Source organism: Balaenoptera physalus (assembly GCF_965194825.1).
Source record: "Balaenoptera physalus genome assembly, chromosome: 11".
In the NCBI taxonomy this organism is placed as follows: domain Eukaryota; kingdom Metazoa; phylum Chordata; class Mammalia; order Artiodactyla; family Balaenopteridae; genus Balaenoptera; species Balaenoptera physalus.
In genome coordinates this window covers 13,712,449-13,726,021 of record NC_138896.1, presented here as the reverse complement: position 1 = coordinate 13,726,021, position 13,573 = coordinate 13,712,449, and the positions used below count along the sequence as shown (strand labels likewise).

Here is a 13,573-nt window from a genome sequence, read left to right as displayed (position 1 = left end):
GAAAAGGGTCAAGTTTTGCTTGGACTACAACTGTCCCCTTAATTTCAATTAGCATCTTAATATCTCCCCTGGACTACCTGTACCCTTCTGGGCATGTGTCACTTGTCCTTATACATATGACCTGCACAGATCAGTGTTGATTCTGTCTTATCAAGGAGGAAACAGGACTTTGAACAATGTCCTGATGAAATAAATATGCCATGATATCAATGGTGGTTAACTCTGAGTAGTGGGATTATGAGTGGTTTCTATTTTCTTCTTCATACATTTATTGTCAAATTTTCTACATCAAACATTTAAATTTTATTATCAGAAAAAATTATTTAAAAGATATGACTGAATACAATAGAAGATTATTATTTAATTTCATAAACGGAAAGTAATTTCTGAGTACCTACTATGTTGCTAGGTGCTACGAGGTATAAATCAGGGGAAACAAGTCATGAACCCAGAGAACGACTAGTGACTGTGAGTAACAAGCAACAAGGTACCAGTGTGTGGAAGAGACAACAAACATCTGATTTTGAAAGGAATGGATTGCTGATAACCATGATTGAAAAGGTAAGTTTTCCCATTTAGTTAGCTTGACAAAACACAAGAAGTACTCTCATAAAAAAAGGGAAAGTATTTTTTTTTTAAAGAAATGATTTCCTTCTCTCTAGAACCCAGGAAGCACAATGCTCAGTACCCAGACGTTTCTAACCATCGTTCCTCTTAACATGTCTCTCTGGCTCTTCAAGACAACAGCGTTCCCTAAAGCCCACAATTCAACCACAGCTTTTTTTTTTTTAAAGTATCCAGTGTGCACACAATAAAATGGAGTCTAAATTTACAGTCTGACCAGGAGAAGGAAGCAGTCATGTCACACTCACTTACTTATAAATACGTTGGCAGTACTCCATTAAATCATAAAGACATGTTAATTTAAAGACTCTGGCCTGCTCAGATATCGACCAAGTCCCTGTCAATTTCAGGCTCTGCCTTAGCCAAAGCATATATCAAAAGGGCAATAATTTTATATTAGGTAATTGTTATAAATTAGTATTTTTACTGCCCTTACAGTTGACTATTTTTTTTCAGTGATTCCACTTTCATTGGCAGAGAAAGGATGCATGCTTATTGAATAGAGCTAAATAGTTTTGCAGCCTAGAAAGGAAAGATGAGTAGGTAGATTGAAAATGTCAATGTGAGACTACTACGCACATTTTATAAAAAAAAAAAAAATCATCCAGGCACTGATAATAAAAGAGGTTCATTCTTCATTAATAGGACTGTTGCCTTGACAATTTCCAGCTCACATAAGTATTTACATCAGCCATGGTGCACAGTTCTGACACTAAGGAACAGCTCCAACATGTCCTTTCTGTATCCATGCCTGAAATCGTCTATTATACAGCTCAGCTGCATTATCGGTTTCCATTAAAGTAACACCCAACCAACCCCATCCAGAACATGTCACATCCAGCCCCAAAGAAGCAATTTAAACAATTTTCCTGGCATGTCAAATAGATAAAAGGTAGAACTGATAAATGGTCTTCTTTTGCAAAAAGAATGTTTTATAGAAAGACATATAGTTTTGTTTTTATCTTCTTGTTTGTGCAATGGAGGGCAAAGTATTTTTAAAAAATTGATTCCATGAATAATAACGTGCATTCAAATCATGCATTGTGTCCCTAAAATTCTTATTTTCCTAGTTTGTAATTATCACCAAACAGCCTAAAGCACTTTTAGACACTGAGGGTATGAATCAGTACAATGTGTGTGGTGGGGAGGAAGGGCAGGGGGGACGATAAATATTAGGGAGCATTTACCATTGACCTATCACTTCCAATGCTTGGAATTTTCCTTGAGAAATAATTGTACAATTATAAAATAGTATTTGTACAAGGACATGCACTGTAATTTCATTTCTAATAGGGGAAAAACTGAAAACAAGTCAAACATCACTAATTTTTTAAATGATTATAAATACCACCAGATGACCATCCTTTCAGGGAAGGGACCAGGTGAGGCTGGTGGGGAGCCCAGGTGTGCACCCTCTCAGAGTCACACCCCCTAGGACCTCACTCATCTCCCCCACGTTTGGGCTCTGCATTCTTGTATGTTTTATTTCCCCTACATACAATTTTGATTGTTTACATCAATTATGGTGTAACCATACAATGAAATACTATGTAGTCATTAAAAAGTGATAGTATAGACCTCAACTTACTGACATGGAAAGAGGCCCAGAGCACATGGTCTAAGTTAAACAAGCAGGCCACAAAAATAGAATGTGTAGAAAGTTTGCAAAATCTATAATATAAAACCAATCACTGTAATTTAAAAAACCCAACATAGAACTTTCCTAAATAATTAATTGTAAATTATATTTTAAAAAATGAAATATTTGAAATAATTAAAACCAGTGAGTATTTCTTGGGACTTCCCTGGTGGTCCAGTGGTAAAGAATCCCCCTTCCAATGCAGGGGATGCAGGTTCGATCCCTGGTCGGGGAACTAAGATCCCACCTGCTGCGGGGCAACTAAGCCCGGGCGCCACAACTACTGAGCCTGAGTGCCTCAACTAGAGAAGCTGCGTGCCGCAAACTACAGAGCCCACACGCCACACCTAGAGAGAGAAAACGCACATGCCATAACTAGAGAGAAGCCCGCATGCCGCAACGAAGACCCGATGCGACCAAATAAATAAATTAATTAATTAAACAGTGAGTATTTCTTAAGGCATCGGACTAGGGAAAAAAAAAAAGAAAACACTATTGTACATTTAAATCTGTTTGCTTTTCTGACAGGTAGAATATTGTTACAAGTTTGTAATCTGAACAAAACTATTCTCTGAAATAAACTTCATCTTCAAATTCAGTCATTGTGTAGCTACAAAACACTTGGCAGATTGGCCCTTCTTCTAATTCTCTAACTTGCTTTTCTAACACTTAAGGAATCTAAAGCATCTTATCAACATGTTTAAACTAAATCTTTTGACTCAGGAAGCCAGAACTGCTTCATGGTTGATGAATTTTGGGTCTATACAAGTAAAGGATACTTGGCTGTTCTAATGAATCAGAAAAATTAGAGGCAACAAGTACTCCTTATTCTAGAATGCACTGTAATGCTAAGCATTGTCCTTTCATTCTGTATTATTTAAGCCATACTCTTATTTAACTTTCATGCATACGTATATGCCTTGGGTCTCCAAGTAGGTAATAGGCTCTTGAAGACTAGGCCACTGGGTGCCAATGTAGAAGGGCCTTTATTACACCAGAAGCTCAGTAACTACCGCTAAATAATGAATGACTGAAATTATTGGAAAGCAGTGTGGTATAGCAGAGAAACTGTGAGCTTAAATCTTCAGATAGGCCTGAGACAGAATCCAATGCTGCTCATTTCTAAATGCATGGCTATAAGCAAGTTACCCAACCTTACTGAGATTGGGCTTCTTTGTCTGGAATTTACGTACCTTAACGGGTTCTCCTAGTGATCTAGTAAAGCAATGTTTGTTGGCAGCTGCACGAAGTGCCTAACATAGCAGGTCCTCAATAAATGCTAGTTCTCTTTCCCTTTCTTTACAATTGCCTCTGTCACTAATATAGAAAATTTAAATAAGGCAGGGAAATGAAGTCGATCTCTAGTGACTATAAAATTTAGCTACAAACCAGATTTTGTTCATTTGTCAACCATATAGACCCGACATCAATCCATCTACACTAAGATCTCACTATGAACACTCAACCTAGGAAAGTCCTTGCTGAACACTGGTTCCCAGAATCCCCATGGATTCCCAGGCATCTTGGACTCCTGACCACGAGGTCACCCTGCAGCCAAGCTGTGTGAGATCAACACCACTTGGTGCCCACATTTTCTCACTCGTCTTTTGCTGCTCAGTGAAATCCCTTCCAGGCAATACCTCGATTCCAAGATTTTTTCTTAAAATACCAAATATTCCTTTCCCCTTCTTCTGATGATAACAGTTTATACATGCTTGTTATAAAAAGTTCAAAAGACACGGATATTTAGGAAGTAAAAGCTTTTGGTAAGTTTACCCCCTAAAAATTCAATAAGTATCCTTCCAGACTTTATTTTCAATAAGGCAAATCTTTCTTAAGTGTATATATCACCTCTTTACCCTTTCCTTTCAATTCCTGCTCCATTATCCTTAGAAAATCTCTTTTCCTGCCTTTTTTGGGTCCCATTTGTCAATTCCAAAGTTATTCTTATAATCAAAGGAGAGTAACTATACACTCATATAAAGAAAAAGAAAAATCCTGTGCTTGGTAGAGAAAGAAGAAAGGAATCAGGCCCAACATCAGCTGAAAGTATGCATAATCTGCATAGAAATCCCTATCTAGTTCTTAAGTCCTTCTCTAATTAAATTCACACTTGCCTAGGTATCAGCATTCATAATAAATGACTGTTTTTCATTTAATGTTATTGTTTTCCTGCTTCATTTAACTAAAAGCATAGTGGAAGAGTTTTTCCTAACATTTTGCATTACATAGTGCTACTCAAAAGACCTTCGGTGAAGATTTTCTTTTTAATTTCTCATCTATCACAGACTGTTTTGTAAAATAAATAAAAGAGCCTTACCAGAAAAATGAATAAAAACCAGACACACAAAGCACAAGTCCAAGTTTTTTAAATTACCAGACTTAGCAGCCTTAAAATTACTCTGTTGGATTGTTATAAAAGTTTTCAGTGTCTTACTCACAATTTTTGTACTCATCTCATAGCAGACCATGAGCAGAGTCTGTGGATGGTGGTGGTCTGTGTACTACACACGGAGTCATACTCTTCTGCATCTTTGCATAGGAAACGAACCACCCATCCTTTACATTGGGTCTGTGGGCAAGTGTCTTCCAAGTTTCTAAGAACTAACCTGCAGATGAACTTTGGGGTGGGAGTCCGCATTTAAAATTTGGGACTGTCTGCACTGGACATATTGAGACAATCTACTGAATTTTTCACTTTTCACCCAGATATTTAAAATTATATAAATAAAACTAAAGACTATTGAAACCAGGGAGAGCTGGTTATTGGAAATATGCCATGAAGTCCTGGACAAAAATTCAATTTCCCAACAGGTCCTTTTAGACTCCAAACTTATTTCTTGCCTGACGGCTATCATTTTAATGTTAATGATCGAAGGGGAAAGCAACATGCCAAAACCCAATGCAAACAGAAAAACCAAACAAAATCCTATTTCTTTTCTAAATCTGACCTGCAGTTTAAAACACTTACAGTAAGGTTCACAAAAATATCCTGTCACACATAGCACGCATGAGATTTCTATTGGGCTACAAGTCAATATACTGATGGATTTTCCTATTACTTATGAATTCTCATCTAGCTTTCTTAAGGTGCCTTAGAGCTCTAGTCTTTCAATGGCTCACTTTCCTCAACTATAAAAGAGGAATGAGAATAAAGGGAATGAGGGGGGTACTACATACATTGTCAGGGCTACGACAAAACCGGGACGTGTGTGTGTGTGTGTGTGTGTGTGTGCACACATGACGAACAAAAATCTATAGAATCTATGTTTCTCCAATATTTTACTTGCTAATTCAGGACATAAAACCTGGCCTTGATTTTCTTTTAACTCCTCATCTAGGATATTGCTTGATCCAAATTGTCAGCCACAGTACATTCATCTATTCATTGATTCAATAATTTGTTAAGGATTTGATTCATTTTCAATCATTCATTTAGCAAAAATTTATTAACCACCTACTATGCTAGACACTGAGAGGGCAAGAGGAAAACAGCATATTTCTGGAACCTTGAAATAGATCCCAACACTCAACAGGTGGGCCCAAAGGGATAAATCAGACCACCTATTCTGTATATTAAGCTGTTTAACCAAAGCAATTGCAAGTCAACTATCAGCATTCCAAGTACCTTGCCATTTAAAATATTTATTTTGCAAAGCGTTTTCTGAAAGGGAAAGGATTTCTATTGCAAACACATGTAAGTGATAAATTATTAATTCATTGAATACCCTGGTTTTTTTTTTTTACATCACCAAAACATCTTATACTTGATATATTAAAAAGAATTGGCTGGTAATGAGTTATAAAATGTATAAACTGTTATATTTTAAAACTTACCATATTAAACCATAATCTAAATACAACTGGAAAGGGAAAAACATACTAATGGTAAAAAAGCATATTTTGTACTTGCCTCATGCACACTAAGAAATCTGAAAACACATATCCCACAGTTAGAGTGACTCTTGGGTCAGAACACCCATATATTTGACCAAGACTGTTTTTTCTTATGTGTAGTTAATACAGCATTATAACGAATTCTTAGGTGAACAGTGGATATACATGTGTGCGTGGGCATGTCTGTGTGTGTGTGGTGTGTTCTGTGGGGATGGTTGCTTGAATAGAAATAACAAGATAATCTAAATGAAATCAGGTCATTACTTTTAGACAAAGTATTAATTTTTAGATGCTGAAGCAGCCTCCAGGCAAACAATTCAATTATCCTGAAGTCTAGAAAGAAAACAACAGCAAATGTTCCCATTATTGGCATAGTTTTAGAAAGAAGGAAATATAGGGGAAAAAAAAGAAAAAGGCAAAAAAAAAGGAAAAGGGCCTCTATTTTGCAGTACTAGGTAACATGATTAAATTCTGATGTGGGAAACAATCTTCTGAAAGGGTATTTCTGAGGGGAAAAATATTTGGAGAACAGTTGCTGGTCACCCTCAGGAACTCCTGACACAGACTAAGTTGCAGATTCTTGCTATGCTTTTACGTAGAGCAACACCATTCTCTTGAGACTCAATCACCTAATTTTCCCCAGGTGCAGGCCCAGAGGGGCCAGCTGGTGGGTGACATAGCTCACCCCCAACCACAGCAGCCTGAGCACACTCAGAACACATCCCTGCATATTTCGGCTCCTCAAGTTTTGCTAATGCCAGTGAACATAGAACAGAAGAGGATAATCAGGACAGGCATTCCATAGGCTTTCTTAGAAGGTTTCCTTTAAGAAGCAGAAGGAAAAGCACAGATCTCATCTTAACCTGAGAGATTCATGGAACCTACCTCACTGTTTCAGCAAAATACTCTGGTAACATATTTTATTTTTGGTGGAGTAAACAGGGAGATCCTGGAGGTTAGTGATGCCTGTGGCTCTTCAGGAGATGCTTAGATTCCAAGCCCAGTTCCTTATTCAGAGCCTCTCCAAGGCTCTAAATGTGCTACGAAACTAGAATTTTCAAGGAAAGAAACAGGGATCAGATGTTCTAAAAGCAAAAATCCTTAAGTTAAAAAGTAGTCACAGGGGCTTCCCTGGTGGCGCAGTGGTTGAGAGTCTGCCTGCCAATGCAGGGGACACGGGTTCGAGCCCTGGTCTGGGAAGATCCCACATGCCGTGGAGCAACTAGGCCCGTGAGCCACAATTGCTGAGCCTGCACGTCTGGAGCCTGTGCTCCACAACAAGAGAGGCCGCGATAGTGAGAGGCCCGCGCACCGTGATGAAGAGTGGCCCCCGCTTGCCACAACTGGAGAAAGCCCTCGCACAGAAACGAAGACCCAACACAGCCATAAATAAATAAATAAATGAATAAATTTAAAAAAAAAAAAAAAAAAAAAAAAGTAGTCACAGGGATGTCCGACTAAGGCTGGTGACTTAACAGGAATAGGCTGTGAGTCAACGCATATGTAGGATAGCAAAATATGTGTTCAGTGCTGAGAATAAAAATTCTCCACCTTCTTGGAAAGAAATGATAACAGAGCTGGATCTATCTGTGACCTTTCTGAATTCTGCAAATTTGATGTCAACAGCACAGTGAGTGAGGACCAGGCTGAGACAAGGCTAGTGTGATGTGGGAGAAGCGAAGACCCACAAGGGACACAGTTCATCTGTCCTGGAGGTCACTGTTCTCCCTGTCACCTCACTCAGTGCTACTCTGAGGAGACACATGAAAGACATGAGTCACACTGACGTTCCACCCTCTCCTCACTCGTTGTGCCTGAGCCCACCTTCGTCATGACCTTTCCATATACTGTGGAAATTTGGTAGAGCAAACTGTAATAGCTGTAGAGTGCAGAGGGCAGGAAGAGGTGGCAGATAAGTGCCACTGCTTCTCACTAGCGATCCAGTTGCCTACAAAGGCAGTGGAAGACAGCAGCTCAGGGGGTCTAAGCCGGGCATCTCCCAAACCATGGATGGAGACTTTGGAGACCAGATTTCTGGCTCTGCCATAGGGTCATGGTGCTGCATTTGACACATCATCTACATCTCCTACCTCGCTAAGTTGTAGTTTCCTTCTCTGAAGAAAGAAAGAAAGAAAAAGAAGAACAGAAAAAGAGAAACGAAGAAAAGAAGGTAGGGAAGGAAGGAAGGAGGATGAGAGAGAGGGAGGGAGAGAGTAAGGAAGGCAGAACGACAAAGAGAGAAAAAGAGGGGCTTCCCTGGTGGCGCAGTGGTTAAGAATCCGCCTGCCAATGCAGGGGACACGGGTTCGACCCCTGGTCCAGGAAGATCCCACATACTGCGGAGCAACTAAGCCCGTGCGCTACTGAGCCCGCGTGCCTAGAGCCCGTGCTCAGCAACCAGAGAAGCCACCGCAATGAGAAGCCCACGCATCGCAACGAAGAGTAGCCCCTGCTCGCCACAGCTAGAGAAAGCCCGCACGCAGGAATGGAGACCCAATGCAGCCAAAAAGAATAATAAATTTTAAAAAAAGAAAAAAATGAGGATGTATATTGGAATGGATGATTTCTAAGGTATTTCCTTCTCTAATAATTCTGACTATCATAACTGGCCAAGACTGTAAGACGGAAGATCCCTGATATAAAGCCTGTATGAAATCTAGATGCAGAATTTTTTGTACAAGTCATTTTTTTTTGTCTCTGCCATTTGGAGAATGTGAAAGATGTACAGATCCTTTGGGCTTGAGATTGCCAAAGTATTCATGTCTAATTATAATAAAAATAAATGTTCAGATTCAAGCTATTAGCAAGAAACTAGTCAATGGGAGGACCAACTTGGCCAAAGGCAAGCAGGACAGTGAGGAGGATCTGTATGGAACGGGCTCTTTCACTAAGTCAACTCCGAACTTGTGCTTCTGAGCATTTTTTTGTTTTTTTGGTGGGGACAGGAGGGTTTCCATATAGACCCAGATTATAAAGCACCAAAAATGCAAATGGTCATTTTTTTAAGTGAGTACAAATTACCCATAAAAGTTTTCTAAAATCAAGGAAGAATATGGATACAATATGAAGAATATGGATACAATAGTAAAATAAATATGTAGACACTTTTGCATTATTTATTCTAGAGATAGGTCCATGTAAAGGAAGGAGTGACAACCTGTAAGACCAAGAAGGACAGACTCATGGAGGCCGCAAGTTCTTTTTAAACGAAGGAGTCTGATTTATTCTATATCATCATAAAGCAGGATGATATGCTGTCCTTAGTGTTCTGTGTATGCTTTTTCTGACATGTTTCCTGCGGCCTGCTTTGCAGGTTCAGATGACTGAGGTACTTTCCCTGGCACGGCGCAAGATGTTTGTTTGTTTTTAATGGTGATGCTGCTGCTCTGTCTCAAGCTCTTCATCTGGCAACTGAGTAACTAACTCCCTCATGCTTTTCACATGAGACAACGGGTGAGTCACTCAAAGGGGCTCTGACAGCCCTTGGAAATGATGTCGTCCAGTCTCATTACTGAGAAGGGTAAGGGACTAGTTTAAGGTCACTCTATAAAAAGAAAGAGCCAGCTCTAAAATCCAAATACAAACAAGAAGAGATCATTCTTATTTTCCCACCCTTTGGACATGTCACCCAACCAGCGGGGCATAAAATGAACAAGATATTTTGTAGATGATTTAAGTATATAACAAATCCTAGGAACATTTAGAAGAGTAATCACGACCCATCAAAAGTACGGCTATAATAATTGTCTAAATAGGTTCATCCTTTATAAAGTCCAGGAACTCAAGGACATAATATTGTGCAGTGCGATTTAACCCTACCATGTGTAGCGTTATACTTTTTTGTTGAATTTTATTGCCCTTTTGTTAAAAATGTGATTCTCCCATTTTTACTGAACAATTAATAAAAGAATATTTCTTTTTTATCCATTTTAATCGTGATAAGAAATAAATGTTCCAGACATTTACAAACATTAAAATGTAAATTCTATAAATCTCCAAAAAGGGCTTGAGTTAGGAAGAGCTACATGATTTGCAGTTGTTTCATGATTGTCAAATCATTTAGAAATAGACCCAAGATTAGTTCCATATACCATGAATAGCAACAGGACAGCTTTGTAAAAAAAAAAAAAAAAAAAAAAATCACAGTCCTCCATTTAAGGGTAAATGACAGCTGACCAAGGGCTTAGAATTCTGTAGGCCCAGTTTCTAGGGGATCCTTTCCTTTGACATTGAGGACTATATTTACCCTAAACATCTATTATAAAAGTATGCATTGTTTATTATTTCTTAAAAAGGGCGCAAGCTGTGTCAGTGTTCCTGGGTTGGAGGGTAATTTATATAAGCCCTTCGGTTTACGTTGCATACAAGAAGGCTTTACAAGATCTAATCTTTTCTAAACCTGTTATGTTCTTCGGTTCAGCAGAGCTTCCTAATTGTAGCTATTAGTTCCCCTTTTTTGTGGTCTGTTCTGTCAATAGACTATTGAGTGTTCAGTAAATTAAGCCCAACCAGCAGCCAACACATCAAGACAGACGTTAAATCATAGCTCGGCTGCCCTTATTCATTATTAGTATCTGTGAAATAGCTTTTAAGCAGAGGGACAGGATTTAACATGATGCACATTTGTGTCGTTCTCAAATTTCCATACTGTACAATCAGGTATGTGGGGTTTTTTTTCCTAGGCAACAGGTGTGTTCTTGGAACAAAGTTCAACCCTCACTTCTGGCTTATGTGAGAGGCAGCAGCTGCAAGCTTAATGTCAGTGACACATGGTTCTATAAGAGAGAAAAAATAAACTACTTGTTTAACGTATTAAAGTAATGGGCAGATGGACGATAGCTGCCTGTACTTTTCTTTGTGTTGTAGAACCAGAGTCTACATTTTCGGATGACAAGTGTTTTTCTCTCTTTCTCTTCTCTTTCTTTCCTTCCTTCCTTCTTTCTTTCCCCACCTTCCTTCCTTCCTTTTTAAAAAACTAATTAGTGAAAAACATAAATTTCTTTGAGCGTTACATATTTATTATTGAGAATATTCCTTCCTTTGCGTCATACTGTTCTCAGGCTAATGAGTGGAGAGAAGAAAAAACTTAATATAAATCAAGCTACACTTTATTTATAACTCACTTTGTTCTAAAAGGAATTTAAAGGAACTGTTTACTATGTAACTTGAAGAGACTTACTTAGTATGCAAACCCTACATTTTCTTAAATGCCAAGTTAAATATACATATTTACAGGCTTCATTATTCCCCAGTAAAAAAAATTACATAGAATTTTGTGAGCTATTACTAATAAGAATTATAATGTACTGTATACCTCAGAAGCATAACGTCAATATTAATGGTAACAACAGTGATATAATAATTATTGTAACAGTGTTCAAGAGAGTAAACTGTTCTTTAATCATTCAAGAATCTCATTAAGTGTATTGGGGGTAATACTCCATTTTATATGTTAGCTTTCGGGTACTATCATGACTCAGTATAAGAAGCTCAGCCACTACCTTACTACAGACCAGGTTTCTGTAAACAAAAACATCAAGCTCAAGAATAGACCAGAGCAATTCTAGAGCTCTGTGATACATTAGAAGTGAATATGTCTTACTACACAGACTTTTCTAGAACTCCTGTACATCAGCGCTTCCTCTCTTTTGCCAATGAGTATTTCAGCAGGTATGTTTAATAAAAATGGAGGCCATGAGAAGAATCTTCATTTTTCTTAGATGTGGTGAACAAATACATTGCAAATGTGATGAGATAAGCACCTATTTAATTACAAATCTGGAACCAATGGTATAACCTGAGTCACCAGATCCCCTGGAAGACTGGTGTTGAGTGTTGCATATAAAGTCTAATTGGGGAAGGAGAATCCCTTTATACGTTTTTGTTGTCGTTGTTGTTGTTGTTTGTCTGTTTGTTTTTAACCACAAACCACAACTTTATCCAAGAATCAGATTTTCCGTGAGTCTATACTAAAAGTGATTTTGCCAGGACTCTCTCATTGCCGAGAAATCTACAAGCAGATGGATGTGGAATTCAATCCTTTGCAAGAAACAAAGGTAAATAAATAAGAAGAACCTGGTGATAAATCTCTTTTAGGTTTTTAATTGGTTTGGCTTTTACTTTAGATTTTCATAAAATGCATGCAAATAACAACTAGCCTCAGGGAGGATGCTAAACATTTAAAAATGCACAAAAGGTGTCTAAAACTGGGAGGCTGGCCTAGATATCATGAAAAGTCTCTACCGATCCAGAGATTATCGAATGCTATGACTTTGCTTTTCCTCAGGCTGCACTTTTTAAAAAAATTGTGGTAAAATACACACAACATAAAATGTACCATATTAACCGTTTTTAAGTGTACAGTTCAGTGGTGTTAGGTATATTCACACTGTTGTGCATCAGATCCCCAGAATTCTTTCTGGAGTTTAGTTTGCATCGAAAAACTAAAACTCTAAACCTATTAAACAAGTTCCCATTTTTCTCCCTCTCCCTAGGCCCTGGCAACCACCCTTCTACTTTCTGTTTCTATGAGTTTGACTGCCCTAGATGCCTCAGATAAATGAAATCATACAGCATCTTTTTGTGACTGGCTTATTTTACTTAGCATAATGTCCTCAAGGTTCATCCATGTTTTCGTATGTGTCAGAATTTCCTTTTTTATGGCTGAATAATATTCCTTTGTATGTACAAACCACATTTTGTTTATCCATTCATCTGTCAACAGAAACTTGGGTGGCTTCCACCCTTCAGCTATTGTGAATAATGCTACTAAGAACATGGATATACAAATATCTCTTTGAGATCTTGCTTTCAATTCTTTTGGGTATATAGCCAGAAGTAAAATTGATGGACCATATGATAGTTCCATTTTTAATTTTTTACAGAATCGCCATATTCTTTTCCATGCTGGCTGCACCTTTTACATTCCCGCCAGCAGTGCACAAGAGTCCCAATCTCTCCATTCCCTCACCAACCCTTGTTATGATCATTGTTTTAAAAAAATTTTAATAGCAGTCATCTTTTCCACAGAGAACGGGGGAGAAAAGTACTCACATGAGTCTCAACGTCACCAGCCAGGATCCTACTCTTCTTTAAAAACTCAGCCACCATGCTGTTCATCAGCTTATCAAAGGCCTCCACTGAGGGTGCCACACCTTTGGAAAAAGAACATTCTGTTATTCCCTGGTAGTTTAGTGAAAAGCTGGTACTACTTTGCCATAAGTAGTATGGAAGTTTAATGTCATTCATATCATTCTCTTCCTATTCACTAAGTCATTCATTCACCCAATATGTACTTATTAAACACTTCTCAATGGCTCAAGAAAACAGTGTTTTCCTATTTTTCATCCTTCAGAGTAAGCACTTTCACCTACATAATTTCATTTGATTCTCCCCCAAACCCATGAGGTAAGT

The 13,573-nt window shown here is 38.2% G+C and overlaps 1 protein-coding gene across 1 annotated transcript in view; it reads right to left on the bottom strand.

Moving 5' to 3' along the window:
* Positions 1-13,573, bottom strand: part of CAP2 (cyclase associated actin cytoskeleton regulatory protein 2) — a 137,658-nt gene that overhangs the window by 98,290 nt on the left and 25,795 nt on the right. Inside the window, exon 3 of the mRNA XM_082415197.1 lies at positions 13,214-13,314. Coding sequence (XP_082271323.1) covers positions 13,214-13,314 — 101 coding nt within the window. The remainder of the gene's footprint in view (positions 1-13,213; positions 13,315-13,573) is intronic.